The sequence below is a fragment of the Malania oleifera genome, chromosome 13, assembly GCF_029873635.1.
Source record: "Malania oleifera isolate guangnan ecotype guangnan chromosome 13, ASM2987363v1, whole genome shotgun sequence".
Classification (NCBI taxonomy): Eukaryota; Viridiplantae; Streptophyta; class Magnoliopsida; order Santalales; family Ximeniaceae; genus Malania; species Malania oleifera.
Genome location: NC_080429.1, coordinates 2804236 through 2818961, shown reverse-complemented (window position 1 = coordinate 2818961; position 14726 = coordinate 2804236). Strand labels below are relative to the sequence as shown.

At 34.0% G+C, this 14726-nt stretch overlaps 1 protein-coding gene across 3 annotated transcripts; it reads right to left on the bottom strand.

Annotated features, from left to right (window-relative positions):
• Nucleotides 1-760: 760 nt before the first annotated feature.
• Nucleotides 761-13725, bottom strand: LOC131146312 (uncharacterized). Of its 3 annotated transcripts, none has more exons than XM_058095839.1 (7): nt 13426-13725; nt 12103-12242; nt 3819-3980; nt 3595-3729; nt 2650-2760; nt 1710-1781; nt 761-1248 (listed from the first exon to the last, which is right to left on the bottom strand). In XM_058095839.1, exons 3-7 carry the CDS (start codon nt 3960-3962, stop codon nt 1084-1086), a joined length of 627 nt encoding a protein of 208 aa, XP_057951822.1. In that variant the 5' UTR covers nt 3963-3980; nt 12103-12242; nt 13426-13725; the 3' UTR covers nt 761-1083. The 3 variants fall into 3 exon arrangements, with proteins under 3 accessions (XP_057951822.1, XP_057951823.1, XP_057951821.1); XM_058095840.1 differs by having other exon boundaries at nt 12103-12286; nt 13426-13704; XM_058095838.1 differs by having other exon boundaries at nt 12103-12346; nt 13426-13696.
• Between the last annotated feature and the right edge of the window lie 1001 nt (nt 13726-14726).

Sequence of the window (14726 nt, the reverse complement as noted above, 5' to 3'; positions counted from 1 at the left end):
CAACTAGCACTATTAATTTCTTGGCCATCAAATTTAATCTTTTCTCTATATTGCTTCTACTATTTACTGAAATTACATTTTATATATCTACTCAAAACATTTAGATTCCAAAATTTTCCTTCATAATACTAACTTAAATTTTACTCAATCCCTACTTAAATCAATTAAAGACAATATCACCTACAAACAACATACACCATGAAAATAACTTTACATATAATTTATATAAATATATAAAATTATTTTAGCAAATTAAATATATAGTTAATGCATTTGATTTTATAAATTCTAACTTTAATAAATATAAAATACAGTTTAATAACGATTTTAACAAAAAACAAAAGAACAGTTTTAATAAAATATATAGTCAAATTTACAGGAATATATTTATTAAATTGGAAGACTTATAAGTTAAATTTTAATAAATTTACAATTCGTATAATTTAAATAAAATTAATAACATATTACATTTAGACATTCAAAAATACACTACTAGTGAGTAGCTAAGTAATAGTTGATACTTATTTTACAAGCATTTGGTAGGAAACAAGCTTATAATATTGCTAGTAGCTGCCACGGCACCTCAATGACATATATTTTTTTTGTTCTATAAAGAGGCATTTCAAGCCTGAGCTGTTATTTTTGGTTAATCTCGTGGCGCTTGAGGCTTCCAATAGATTCCCTCCCCCACCCCCCCCCCCCCCCCCCCCCCCCCCCCCCGGGGGTATTTGAAGAGATAGCCCCTTTGGTACTGTTAAAATTAAAAGTCAAACAATCAAATCGTTGCAGTGTTCTAATAAATAATAAAAAGATGGGTTTAAGACTTTAGGTCAACCCCACGACCATGAAAAAAGGATGAAAGGAAAGATTAGCAATGCAGGAATGTATTTCCTGCAACAAAAAAGAATAAAATAAAATGTCCAACAGAAGCCTATTTCTTTCTACAAGCGAACTCTGCATCACAAGAATGTTCAAAAAAAAATTCCCATGGCTTCACTCAGAATCAGAAAGAGACATCACTGGCAAAATATGCAAATCAAAATGTTTGCACTTGGACACGAATTGTGAAGCCTAAAACTCAAGTCATTTTCTCCTGATTTTAATGCTAAGGGTCCATCGAACCTTCCCCTCCGGCAAAGGAATGGACTTGGGCAATCGAAGCGGAACCTCGAACTCTCCCAAAGCTGACAATGGCGAGGGCAAGTGCAGGTTTTCAGGCTCAATCCGCACGCAAAGCTGCCTTGCCACCTGATATTGGATGAATAAAATTAACTTTCATAAATCAATGCCTCTAATGTCTAAACCCCATCCAACCGTATGTGGCTAGCTCAAAGATCAGACCACTCCCTTGTAAATTGAATGGTAAATTATATCACAAGTCTTTGAAGCTCACTGAAATGAACTAACCTCTTGAAGTTTAAAAATTACATCATTGAAATTATGATTAAGAATAGTCTGGGTCTTTATTAGGGATGTTATAAAAGCTGAAATTGAAAAGGACTACATACTTACAATTAAAACTTCAGAGGTTAGTGCCATTTAGCAAAACTTCAGGCACTTGTAATGCTTGGAATGCAATTTAGCCTAAATTGAAAGACAAGCTGTACGCATGGACCTTCAAACTTTGAACCCACTACCAGTAACCCAAATTGCAAAAACATGTTGCTTCAAAGGAGCAAGTAATCAATAGAAAAGAAGCTAAATTGCACCTCAACCACAAGCTCCTCTTTTGTCACAGGTGAACGCAGTTCATTATCAACCTTGATGAACCTTCTCAAGACCTAGAAGAATACCATATTGATCAGATTAAAGATCCAGAAGTGAGGCATATTTGATTCCTGAAATACAAAACCTACAGAACTTTCTAAGTGCAGGTATAACTCATGGAAATTAAATCGAGTCATTGACTTACAAAACAAATGATGAAATTAAATTAGTTATTTCAACAAACTACTATGGCATCCTTATTTTGCGGAACAGCATGGAGTAGGAAAGGAATGGAATGAAAATTTGAATAAAAAGTGTGGCCAAACCAAGTGATAAATTTGATTCCATTCCTTTGGTTTTCATTTCATTCATACCAAACATGCTGTTAAGGTTACATTTAATTCATGGAATGTCTATACTTAAGAATTCAATGGAATAAGATGAGAACAAGGTTGCATTTAATACATGGAATGTCTATTCTTAAGAATTCAATGGAATAAAATGAGAGCAAGATAAAAATTGTTAACACGGTAATTGAGAAAAAAGTCAATTATGAAAAAACTTGTGTTATTCTACCAAACATAATATAAGATAGGAATTGGCATTCATGAAATTTGGGAATGGTCATTCCTTATCTATTTCATGTTATGGAATATAATAAATTTTTGTATTGCCACTTGCTTTATGATAACAACCCGATTTCTTTTGTAAGGTATCAAATATTTCTATTATGTCTGTTCTATTCCTAGTAATAGACATTCTATGAACCAAACACAACATAAGTTTTTTTTCCATGTCATGCTCTACTCTCTGATTTTGGACAGAGAGCCAAGCATTGTAATGGCAAACAAAATCATTTTTCTCAATTTGGAATAGAAAAAGATTAAAAACAAACATTATTTAACATTCCATGACAGTGATTAAGAGAGTGAGTATACGAACCAGCCGAGCATCATCCAGACGTCTTGCAGCTGTTTCATATTGTTTCATCTTATCTTCTTCCTTTTCAGTAACTACTTTTTTAACCACTTCCACTTCCTTAGGTTGGTAAATCTGACCAAAACAAGTGATACGCATGGCACAGTAAGTTCCTAAAAATATTACAAGGTCATGATTAGAAAGTAAAGAAGATATGACGAAGCAAAGAAGGCAATAAGACACAAGTCATGCAATTTTCAAATGCATGTAAATAAGAAGCTAAAACAGTTGAGAGATACAAACAAATGCACACATGTATCTGTGAGCACTTGCTTGCATGTTTTTGCGTGAGAGAGAGAGAGAGAGAGAGGGGGGGGGAAGAGCTCAGGTATGAAGTAGCAATAAAATTTTTGGATCTCTTAAATCTTAACCAGCAGGCTATTGAATGATTAGCACTGTAAGATGAAGGAAACATCCTGACATAAACACAAATGCACGAGTTTCCATACGTGCAATTGCTTATGCATGGGTTTTTTCCCCTTTATTTTTTTAAAAAGGGGGGGGGGGGGGGGAGGAGAAAAGGAAAGGAGTAAAGATCATTAATACTCGAAGCATTGAGAATCTGAGATAAGGTCTTCCAATTTCACCAGGAAGTGAAGTTGCATGTCGAGGTTAGACAGTTGAAATTTTTCTTCAAAGTAGGCTAAACTGACAATCTTGCAACATGCTAAAAGGAAATGTTGGAATAATTTCCAGTTATAACATCAACATTACATCCACTGTGACCTGTTAGCCATGTGCATGAAAACAGAACCTTTTTTTACATGAATTGACAAAGTTTTGTCAGTGGTTTACAAGGCCTCTTAACTTCATATTTAGAAACAATGACATGAAAACCCCAGTATACGCCTCCCAACTGCCAAGCAGGCAAAGCCAGGAGGATAAAAACATGTGCAGTGAAAAAAGAACCTTGCGTTGCTCCCTGATAAGATATTCAAACTTGTTGATATTTGGGACAGCCAGCAACTTGGGCATCAGATAGTTGCGAAAGTATCCAGGAGCAACCTTCACTGTCTCACCAGCTTTGCCAAGCTTATCAATGCTCTAAATGTATTAAAACAATCAAATTTTAATTAAAAGCCAGGTAACCTAATGGAATGGTGGAAAAAGGAGAAATTGGTTTATCGACTCACTGTTGTAAGAATAATTTCTAACTTTCTGTATCTGACACCTTGGCCAGCATATAAAAGCGGATTCAATATAGGATCAGAGTCCTGAAGGTTTCTGTGTTTCACAATCTGGCGAAGGATATTCCGGCCGCATTGGATATGAGCCATCCAACCCTGACAAATTATCTTTTCAACGCAACAGAAAAAGATTTGACTGTATCAGTTAAAAAATAATTTTAAACCATTACAAACAGATATGCACATCAGATTGAAAACAAGTAATGTATGGGAAACATAAGACAATTCCACCTGCACACAACCAAAGAATGACAATGGTACGTTAATGCTCTACATAAGAGTGCAATTACATACACGGAGCTGAAAGACATGATTGTCAATCATAATCATTTGAAAAAATCCCTCAACAGTATGCTTGGTTGCAGGGTTTTCAGAATCAGGATTCTACGTAGGATCATTGGAGGGGTCTGCAGGATCAGATCGTAGAATCGGATCGACAATCATAAGATTCTAGTTTCATTGTAAAATAAATATTTAAAATCAATGTATATGGATTTTATAACAAGACTATAAGCCTAATTAATAGTCAATCAAGTTAAAAACATAATTTAGGAATGTCCCTCGTACAACAGGGAGATCAAGGTTCAAATCCTTGCATTCCTATTATATTTGGGAATCTAGCTCAATTAAACCAATTTTTGATAAAATAATAAAAAATAAAGAGATCATCATCAACAAAATTCCATATACCTTGGTCAAATTCACAAAAAAAAAAATAGTCAAATCAATCATCAACCAAAAAGAAAATTTCAATGAAGTTAAATACTTAAAATAACTTAAAAGAGATTGCTGATTCTTTCTTCAATAAAAAAAGAACAGCAACTCATCAAAAAAAACAAAAAGAGGAAGAAGGAGAAAAACAGAGCTCGGTAGCTGCAGCTGTAGCTCACTGCTGAGCTGAGTGCTGAACGCTCATTCTGTTAAATGGTTATTTCTTTTCAAGATTCAAGAAGAAAAAATGTTTCAAGGCTCAAGCATACCTAGAATCTGTTTGAAGACTGAAAGAGTGCTGACCACTGAGGTGTTCAACAGAGAGAAGAGGACTGAGGAGTGGATTCAAACACCAAAGAGCTATCAGCAACTGAGTGGGAACTGGCAAGTGCTGATCGAACATGAACAGGAGTAGTCGACTGGAGGAGAGTGACGAGAGGTGTTCAAAAGGTTGGCTGGTTGCTGGCTTGCTGCTGATTGAACACCAAAAGCTCTCTGGTTCTGGTTGTACTTGTTGAACAGAGCTGGTCAATCAGTGATCACTCTCAATTAGTTGATTGTCAAAGACTCAAAAAGAACAGAGCTGTTGATCGAACACTAAAGCCTACTGCTGCTAGGAGCTATTTTGCCCTAGATTTGAAGATTTGGCCTAAATGTGAAATTTTTAGGCCCTCTGGTACAGTAAAAACACATATTGGGCCTTATCATTAAAGCCCAAAGAGGGAAAAAACCCAATCCAGGCAGCGTTGTAGGACCATTACAATCCCACTTACGATTCTACGGCAATGCGATTTTCCTTAGGAGTTGGATCATGGGGGTGAAATTGGATTGTAGAATCGTATGATTCTATGATCCAAGTCGTGATTTTAACAACCATGCTTGGTTGGAGAAAAGCGGGAAGAAAAGAAAAGAATAAGTGGAGATAAAAGAAAGGAAACTAATTTCTCCCCATATTGTATGATTTAATAATAGAGCAAGCGGAAATATTGGCAAAGAAAATAAAAGTCAATTGTCAGTTTGAAGAATACCTCCCTCAAGACTACTTATAAAAAAATTGTCTAAGTGTGTTTTAGTCTCTTTGAGTAATTTCTCTTCATTTCTCTCCCTATTTGGAAGAGAAAAAGTGATTTTAAGCAAAGAGAAACCCATTTCTTTTCTCACCTCTCTCCACTTCTCCCCAACCAGACAGACTGAATTGAGACTGCAAATATATGTCAACTAAAAGGCACACATAAGTCTGTTAGACGATGTACTACTATTAAATAAAAGAACTTCCAGTAGCCTTGAACCTGCACTTTTTCGCCATACTATTCCGTGAAGGCCCTTCAACACTCACATATAACCACTCAAAATTAAATATTCAAAAGAAAAATATAGGAGTAATTAAAAAAAGTAAACATTTTAAAAAATCACACATATTAACCATTTCAAATCAAAGACTAACATTTGTAACTGCTAAAAACTCCCATAACGACAATAAATAAATAAAATTTATAAAACTTTAATGGCATGTTTGATTCATGGAATAGAATTGAGGGAGGAATAGAATTGCTGTAGGAATGGAATGCAATGTCAAATTCCATTACAATGTTTGGTTGAAGCATGGGGTCAGTGATGGAACGCAATGCCAATTCCATTCCATCTCTTGCTATGTACAATAAAACTACAGGAATGGAATTATATAACATAAAATTCATCATAATGCCCTTGTGTATAAAAATATAATGTTTTAGTACCAATATCATTATATTTACCATATTATCATATCCCCTCGCAAAACATCTGAATGTATGGAACTACAACATGATAAATTTTTTCAACAAAGAAGAAAATTGTAAAATTAGAAAGTCTAGAAAATTGTCCATGCATGAATATTAAAACAATTATTCAAGTTGCCAAAAACTATTATTATTATTATTATTATTATTATTATTATTATTATTGATTTCTGTTGTTCTTGGTAGTGGTTTCTTGTACGAGTTTCTTCATCATCTTGTGGAGCTTCTCTCTCTCTTCTCTTCTTTTCTTCGCCATCCAACTTGTTCAATATGAAATCTAGAGTTACATACACACTGCCACTTCTTGAATTTTATTTTCTTGGAAATGAAAAAATCAAATCCTCAAATTTTTTCGTGCTTTCGTATTTTTTTGTCTCTTTCGAACTGTCAAATTCAGAGTTTTTCTAAAGGATTGGGCCAATAAAATTTCGATTGAAAATACACAAGATCGCACATTTTATCTCAAGAACATGTCAGAAGAGAACATCCAGCTTTGATCAGGGTAGTTATGTGTGAGGGGGCGTGAATTTAATGAGAGGTTATGTCGACACCATTGACTACTCCACTTCATCGTCAATCTTGAATTTGAATCTTGAATTTGGATTGAAGAAATCTTGCAACCCCTCATTGCTTCAATATTCTTCGATTGATTTTTAGTTAGCAGCATCAATTTTTTTATGCCAACTTATGGTAGTATTTTTAGTTGATTAGTTATCATTGCCCTACAGTTTCAGCCACCAGTGAGATCTTCTCATCTCTTGTTATTTCTTTTTTATAAATATTATTACTATTTTTTTTCCAATTGTTGGTTAGTAAAGTAGATTTTGTGATTATTATCTGTAGACTTAACATATGCATTTTTGTGTTTTTCATTTGCAAATCTAGTAGTATACAAAAATTTTCAATAACTACTAAGGCACGAGTTTTTTTAATTTTAGTTTAGCTTGGATTTGCACGCCAAAATTGTATGCTTAAGAGATTTTTAAATGCAATGTGTTGTTTGTGTGGTTTCCGCTGATTGTAGGGTGTGTTTAAGAAAATTGTCTATGTGAAATAAGTTTGCATTCAAAAAAATACTCAAACTTTTACATCACCTATGTAACACAAATTATCTTTGTACACATAATCGGTCCCAAGCCCGAATAAAGGAGCAAAGTTATGTCAAGTAACTAACAGCCAACATAAAACTTTGTAAGGTCTTTATATCATGAATTCTTACCAAGCTCACCTAGGTCAAGGGAATAGACCGAGTCAGCATAGAATGGAGAGAGCTAAAAAGTTAGCACAAGAAACTAGGATTAGATTAGCAACTTGAAGTATAGGGACTCTTATGGGCAAAAGTATAGAAATAGTGGAAATAATGTTTAGAAGAAAAACCAACTTAATTTGCCTTCAAGTGATAAAATAAGTAAGAGAGAAAGTCAGAGAAACTGAAAAAGTAGGATTTAAACTTTAATACACTAGAAAAGAAAGATATAAAAATGGGGTAGGAATTATTGTAGGTAAAAACCTAAAACATAATGTAGTAGATATTAAAAAAATAGGTGATAGGATCATTAAAATTAGGATAGCTCTAAGCCTAGAGATAGTGAACATCATTAGTACATATGCTCCCCAAATAGGCTTAACATGAAATTCCTAAAACACAATTTCGGGAAGATTTGGATAGTATTTTACATGGGATACTAGCGTCTGAAAATACATTCATAGGAATTGATTTAAATGGACACATTGGAAAGGATAATATAAGCTATGAGAGGATACATGGATGATATGGGATAAAAATGAGGCCAGCGATACAATTTTAGATTTTGCCATGTCTTATAGTTTGGTTATGAAATGCTTGTTTTATAAAAAGAGAAGAACACTTAATAACTTTCAAGAGTGAGCATAATAAAAGCCAAATAGATTTCTTCTAACGAGGATCGTCTATCTTGTAAGGATTATAAAGTTATGCTAAGTGAAAGTTCGGCTAAACAACATAGATTCTAGTATTAGATATACATACTAAAAAAATGAAAGAGAAAGAGTAATATAAATCAACACAAGATGACTAGATGGTGGAGCTTGAAGGGAGATAATATAGTAAAATTTAAAGATAAATTTATCAAAGAGAGTGATTGGACAATAGGTGGTAAGGTAGATGCAAATACTGTTTAGAATAAAATGGCTAACTCTATCATAAGGATAGCAAAAGAGATTTTAGGTGAGTCCGAAGGCAGATACTCGCTCTATCCCACAAAAGTCGTGAGTTTATATATGTGGGTTTTTTAATAAATTTCATTTCTTTTGTTCTTGATTTTTAACGACCTAGTTATCAAAATATATCAGATCTTAAGCACATATTACAGCTCACACCCTGCACAATAAATTGTCCAGAAAAGGAAATAATAGAATGCCCCAAAATATAAATAAATAAATAAAAATGACCAAAAAAGAGAATTAAACCCTGCATAAACTTAAAGGGGGCAGGCCGGTGCACAAAGCTCCCTCGTATGCGGGGTTTGGGGAAGGGGCGGACCACAATGGGTCTATAGTATGCAGCCTTACCTTGCATTTTTGCAAGAGGCTGTTTCCACGCCTTGAACCTGTGACCTCCAGGTCATACAGCGACAACCTTACCGTTGTGCCAAACTTGCCTACCAAACCTCCCTAACCATGTTCATGCACTACGAATGAAAAATAAGCTCCAACAATGAAGCCTTAAAACAGTTGAGAAAATTACATATTAACAGAAAAGAAGTTATATACAACCGTTAATCCATAAATTACATCCAAGTTTAATATCTAACAGACCATAATCTAGAAAAAAGCTCTTAACAAGTTTTAAAAGCAACATTAACAAACCAATCCCAAAATTACATGTCAACATCATTAGTAATTAACTACTTTTAAATTGTCATCTTCAATGAGAGTCAACACCCAATGATAAGCCGCCGAAGCATTTTAAAAAAAAAAAAAGAACAAAACCTTGATAAAGTAAGCACTACAAACAAAAATATCAACATAATCCTAGTTAAAGTGCAGTAATTGATGCATGCCTACTGAGGGATAATATCAACATTTGATGGGAAAAATAAACATAAGCCTATTAAAAAAATAAGCACTTGATGCCTATACTGTACTGATTAATAGAAGAGTGCACACAAATAAATAGGAACTCTATAAAAATAAAATAAAATAAACATTTGATGGGGGAAGAAATGTTCAGATTCAGAATCAGGGAGTTGGATTCATGCATCTGTAGTCCTTATTTACATTAATTCATGACAAGAAATTTTTTGCTAAAAGCATTCCAGTCTTCTCTATATCTCTATATTTATATGTTCGGATCTTAATGGCAGGACATCTACAACAACAACAAAAAAATAACAAAACCAAGCCTTAAGTCCCACTAGGTGGGGTCGGCTATACGAATCCTTTTTAGCCAATTTATGCGATCATGGACCATTTCTTTTGACAGATTCAGGGCTATTAAATCCTTACTATCTCCTTCCAAGTTATTTTAGGTCTACCCCTAACGCTTCTACTGCCCCCCCACAATAACTAACTCACTCTTCCTCACTGACGCACTATGTGGCCTACGTTACAAGTGTTCATAACATCTAAGTCGTCCCTCCCTTATCTTATCTTATCTTCTACAGGAATTACACCTAACTTACCGCGAATATGTTCATTCCTTAATTTATCCATAACCTACATGAATCAAGAATCACAGCCCCAGGAATGAGTTGATGAAAAGCCTCCTATGCTTGACTTGAACACAAAGGTACACGACTCAGAAATTAAAGCTTTCATATGTTCGACTCCCATAACTGGCCATATTCTAGAGACATACAGCCTCCATATCCAGACAATATGCCATCCTTTATTTGGGAATATATATTTCAAGTACCAGTCCTCCATCACTCTATCAACAAGATTTTAAACTTCAAATGAAACTTCACTTTACAATTGATTCTTAAAGAAAGCTTAAAGGCTAAAGCCAAAACTCAAACCATATAATATTTTCAGTTGACTTCACGTCAAATTTCAGCCACTTGTATTTAAGTCATACTACACAATATAGGATGATTTAGATAACCCCTTCTCATTGTCGTCATCATTGTGGCTGTTTCATTGTCCTGCTACATAAGCAAATATTAGGGCCTTTTTAGTTGTTGAAAACAATTTTCATTCCCATTTTCAATTTACTAATGAATTACAAAAAAAAACCACCTTATTTGCCATTCTTCGAACATTTGTATAAGAAAATTAGAGATCTTTGCATTATTCTCCAAGTTTTCCATATAAATTCTGGAGACTAGAAAATAAGGTTGAAATTTTGTAATTCCTTGGAAAATCAAAAATGGAAAAGATTGCTAAACTATTACATGAGCATGCACACACCCATCTACAACTGGAAAAACAAATAAACAAACAAAAAAGGAATAAGACAAAATAATAATCACAAGATTAAAAACATTCCAGCCCAAATGATGAAACCTGCAAATTCCTCTCAGATTTCCTTAGAAATTCATAAAGGTTTGAGTGGGTTTTTTTTTTATAACTACAGCCCTTTGGCTCATTTGCATAGAATATAAGTGGGCTGTATCCTTTTTTTTAAAAAAATATACAAGGTAACCCTGAAACTTTAATTCATTTATGTTAAGATGAAGCTGCTGCAACTTGCTACCGCTGCATTACTTTTGTATATGCATTGGGCTATGTTCTGGAAAGAAAGATCATATGGAATCAGCAATAAAAATTTCCAATCAGATGAAATACCAAAAATTCATTTAATTTTTGGATTGTTTTAGTTGTTAAAGTAGCATCTACAAGGGCTCTACTGTACATTGAGATGGGCCAGATGGCTGATGTTTAGTCCGTACACTGTAACTAATTTCTTTACTTTACTATTTGCAAGCTCGTGGACACTCTGCTGCTTTTCTACATTGGAATCATGGTATTTTAATTACAGGATGACAAGTTGAAGGATCATCTTGTCAATTAGGTCCTAGTGCAAAGACCAAAGGCAGAAAGTGGCTTGGGAATACATTTTGGCAGCAAATATAGCCCTTAGCATCTATGTAGCTACAGCCTCACTATAGCAGTCCGAAACAGCCAACATATCATACATAACCAAGGAATATGTCAACTGTATACATTTAAGGGGCCTATGAGAAGCTTGAAAATTAAAAGCGAAAAAAGTAGGTGATCCTTTTAGATATTTAAATATTCTTTCATATGGAAAGATCTACCTAATCAATTTCATAAAACATTTAATATGTTTTCAATCAAAGCCACAGGTCGAGTTTCCAGCCTCAACAACCCCCAAAAATCTCCACACCAGCCACCATATCCCCAACAGTAAACTCAAAAAAGAATATTAAAAAGGTTAGCGCAAACAGAGAAATGCCAAAGCCACCAGCGCCAAAGAAACTCTGTCGCACACTACAATCTTCTCAAACCTTAATCTCTCCCAGAGAAAAACGATTTTCAGGCCAAATCCTGAAGGCAGCAGCATTGTTTATAGCCCAAACCCTAAAGGATAATATTTTTGCGCTAAACTAGTGTTGCCTATGAATATCCCCACTACCATCTTTGAATCAATGAATCAAACAAACAGATAAATGCCAAATGATAAACAACAGAAGAGAGAAACAAATGAGGGGAAAAAGAATCAGACCATCATTTTACCATATCAGATTGAGCCTGCCAAAATTGCTAAGTGAGAGCGAGAGAGAGAGAGATTCGCATACCTGCAGAAAGGAATTGAGATGCTGAAGTTTTGCTGTCCTCCCTCGTCACCAGCTCTGGTTTTTTTGGTTCATTCCATTTCTGACTTTTCTCAAGCTAAGCTTTTATCAGAGTGGGGCTTTTGGGTCAAGATGGGCTGAATCTGAGAAGACCAACTAGAATCAGCAAAACTGCAAAAGGGCTTGCCTGTTTATGTTGGACATTTACACCCGCCTAAGTTGTCACGTGAATAAATATCAGCACCACCTATAATAAGCAACTAGGATTATGCAATCGGTTGGTTCGATTGGTTCGCAGGTGGAAAGAGAAAAATTGAAATTTTTTTAGTTCAATGGACAGGTAAACCAATCCGAACCAAACTAATGGAAAAAACCAAACTAATGGCAAAAACCAAACCAAACCAAAATGTTTGGTTCCTTCCAAACATGGTGAAAATTGAACCAACCAATTTACAACCAAAACTTCCTAAAAAGGAACCAACATCAGCCAACAGAATAACATCATAGAAATTAGCAGACCAAGGGAAATTAAGAATTTTTAATAGAAGTCATAGACTGAATAGGACACTTAAATTTAATAAAATAACAAGAATATGCACACAAAATTTCATTGACTGATCATTTTTTTTTTTTAAATACTCATTTTCAATGAATACTAGTTTTGGTACTTCACTAATAAATGCTTCTAACATTATTTTACTCATGTGCTAAAGCCTGTGTTTTGTAGTGCTAAAAAAGAGGTCAATGTTTTAACTCTGAAAAGCAGTACTGTAATACTTCAAAAAGCCATTGTTTAAATTAGTAATTTTAGCGTTTAGAAATCAGTATTTTTTGGTTTCTTAATTAGTAAAAACAACAGTGTTTAAAGGAGTCCAGGTGTTTGAAAATCAAAATTCTAATGCTTAAAAATTAATGTCTTGATTCTGAATTTCATGCTAAAAAAGTAGTCGATTAGAGTCTTCAGTGTTTTTTTAAAAAAATTAGTGTTTTACTTGGTGCCTTTAGTGTGTTCTAACTATTTTTCAAAAATCAGCATGTTAATTAGTGTTTTTAGTATGCAGAATTCTTTTTTTCTTTTTTTCAGAATTAGGGTTCAAAAGTAGCATTTTCTTCTATTCAAAAATCATTGTCTAAATGTTTCAAAATCAGTGTTTTGATTAGTAAAAATAAGCATTTTAATTCTTCAAAGACCAGTGCTGTAACTAGCATTATTACTACTGTTAAAAATCAAATCACGAAGGCACCAATAATCATTAATTTCATAAGAAATTCACAAAGTCGAAATATATGAGTCGAGATCATATTTTAAAAGTCGACAGGACACACCTCTGCCGGAAAAAATGGTGCGGCGGCTGCGGACCTGCGGTCGGGCGATTCTGTCGTTTGGTGGTAAATGGAGGCCTATCGTGCCGTAGACGAAGATCGACGAAGACTCCAGATTGCTAACAGTAAACAGCGAATACAGAGCAGCCGAAGTGAAGCTCTGCTTGGTCGTTACTGGTCAAGGCCCTTGAAATCGCAAAGGCGACCTGAAGTGCGGAGTCCGGCGGAAGCCTCAGTCCTCCCTCTAAATGGTCTTCTTATTTTAAAAAGAAGATAAAATAGAATATTTAATATACAAAATCTATATGATACATATGTGTTACGGTTCTTTTATTTTTTTGGTTTGGTTTGGTTTGGTTTGTTTTGGTTTGGTTTATTTTATTTAAAAAATCAAAAATTGAATTTAAAAAATATTAATACTGAAATCAAAATACCGAATAAAAATGTGAAACGTTTTGATTTTGGCCTGATTCTTGATTTTTTTAATAATTTTTATACACACCAATGATAAATTAAGAATAGGGCTTGACTTGACTCCCAGGGTATGATTCAGGTAATAGTATGGGCTATTGGAGTGCCTTTCACAAGATTAGGTGTTCAAACCCTCCTGGATTCGTTTCCATCCCTGAACTACTGAATTTACCCTTCCTTTAGAGTTGTGGGGTCAACTTTCAGGAGCGCAGGATTAGTCACGTGGACCGTAAAACGAACACATGGATACCCGGTACATAATCCAAAAAAAAAATAGGGCTTGACAGTGTTCCAACTTGGCTAATGATTAATGGTTTATGAGTCTAGTGTTTTTTTTTTTTAAGGGTTGAAGGATATCTATCATATAAACCCGATCCAATTTATTTAATCACAAATAAAATTTTTACATCTCTCGATTATGGATCAATTGACACATAAAGTTTGATTTAGATTAACGAATTTTAATTAAGTCTAGACAATGGGGTTGGGCTACTATTGTTGCCTGCTAGGTTTGGTTACATGTTAGTGTTTGTGATAGTTGATGGACTATGTGTGAAAACTAAAAATTGAAAATATTTTGTTTTTTCAGCTCTTACATTTGGACGCGAATAGAATGAACCAAAACAATTCGGTCAATTACTTAGATTCAAATTGAAAATTGTACAACCCTCTGGGAAACACGAACACAATATGGTACAAATATTAAAATATAATAAATTTTAAAAATGTAAAATAACATGAGAGTGGCTTATTAATTAATGATTATATAATTTTACAATTAAATAAATTATAGATGATAAATATTGAGTGTTTTTTTTTTTTTTATATATATA

Excerpts from the sequence above, each read along its gene's own strand:
- LOC131146312 (XM_058095839.1), bottom strand. The coding sequence starts at position 3,962 with ATGGCTCATATCCAATGCGGCCGGAATATCCTTCGCCAGATTGTGAAA. Across the intron at positions 3,730-3,818 it reads TAGAAATTATTCTTACAACA|AGCATTGATAAGCTTGGCAA; the intron begins GTGAGTCGATAA and ends TAATACATTTAG. Across the intron at positions 1,782-2,649 it reads GTCTGGATGATGCTCGGCTG|GTCTTGAGAAGGTTCATCAA; the intron begins GTTCGTATACTC and ends GTATTCTTCTAG.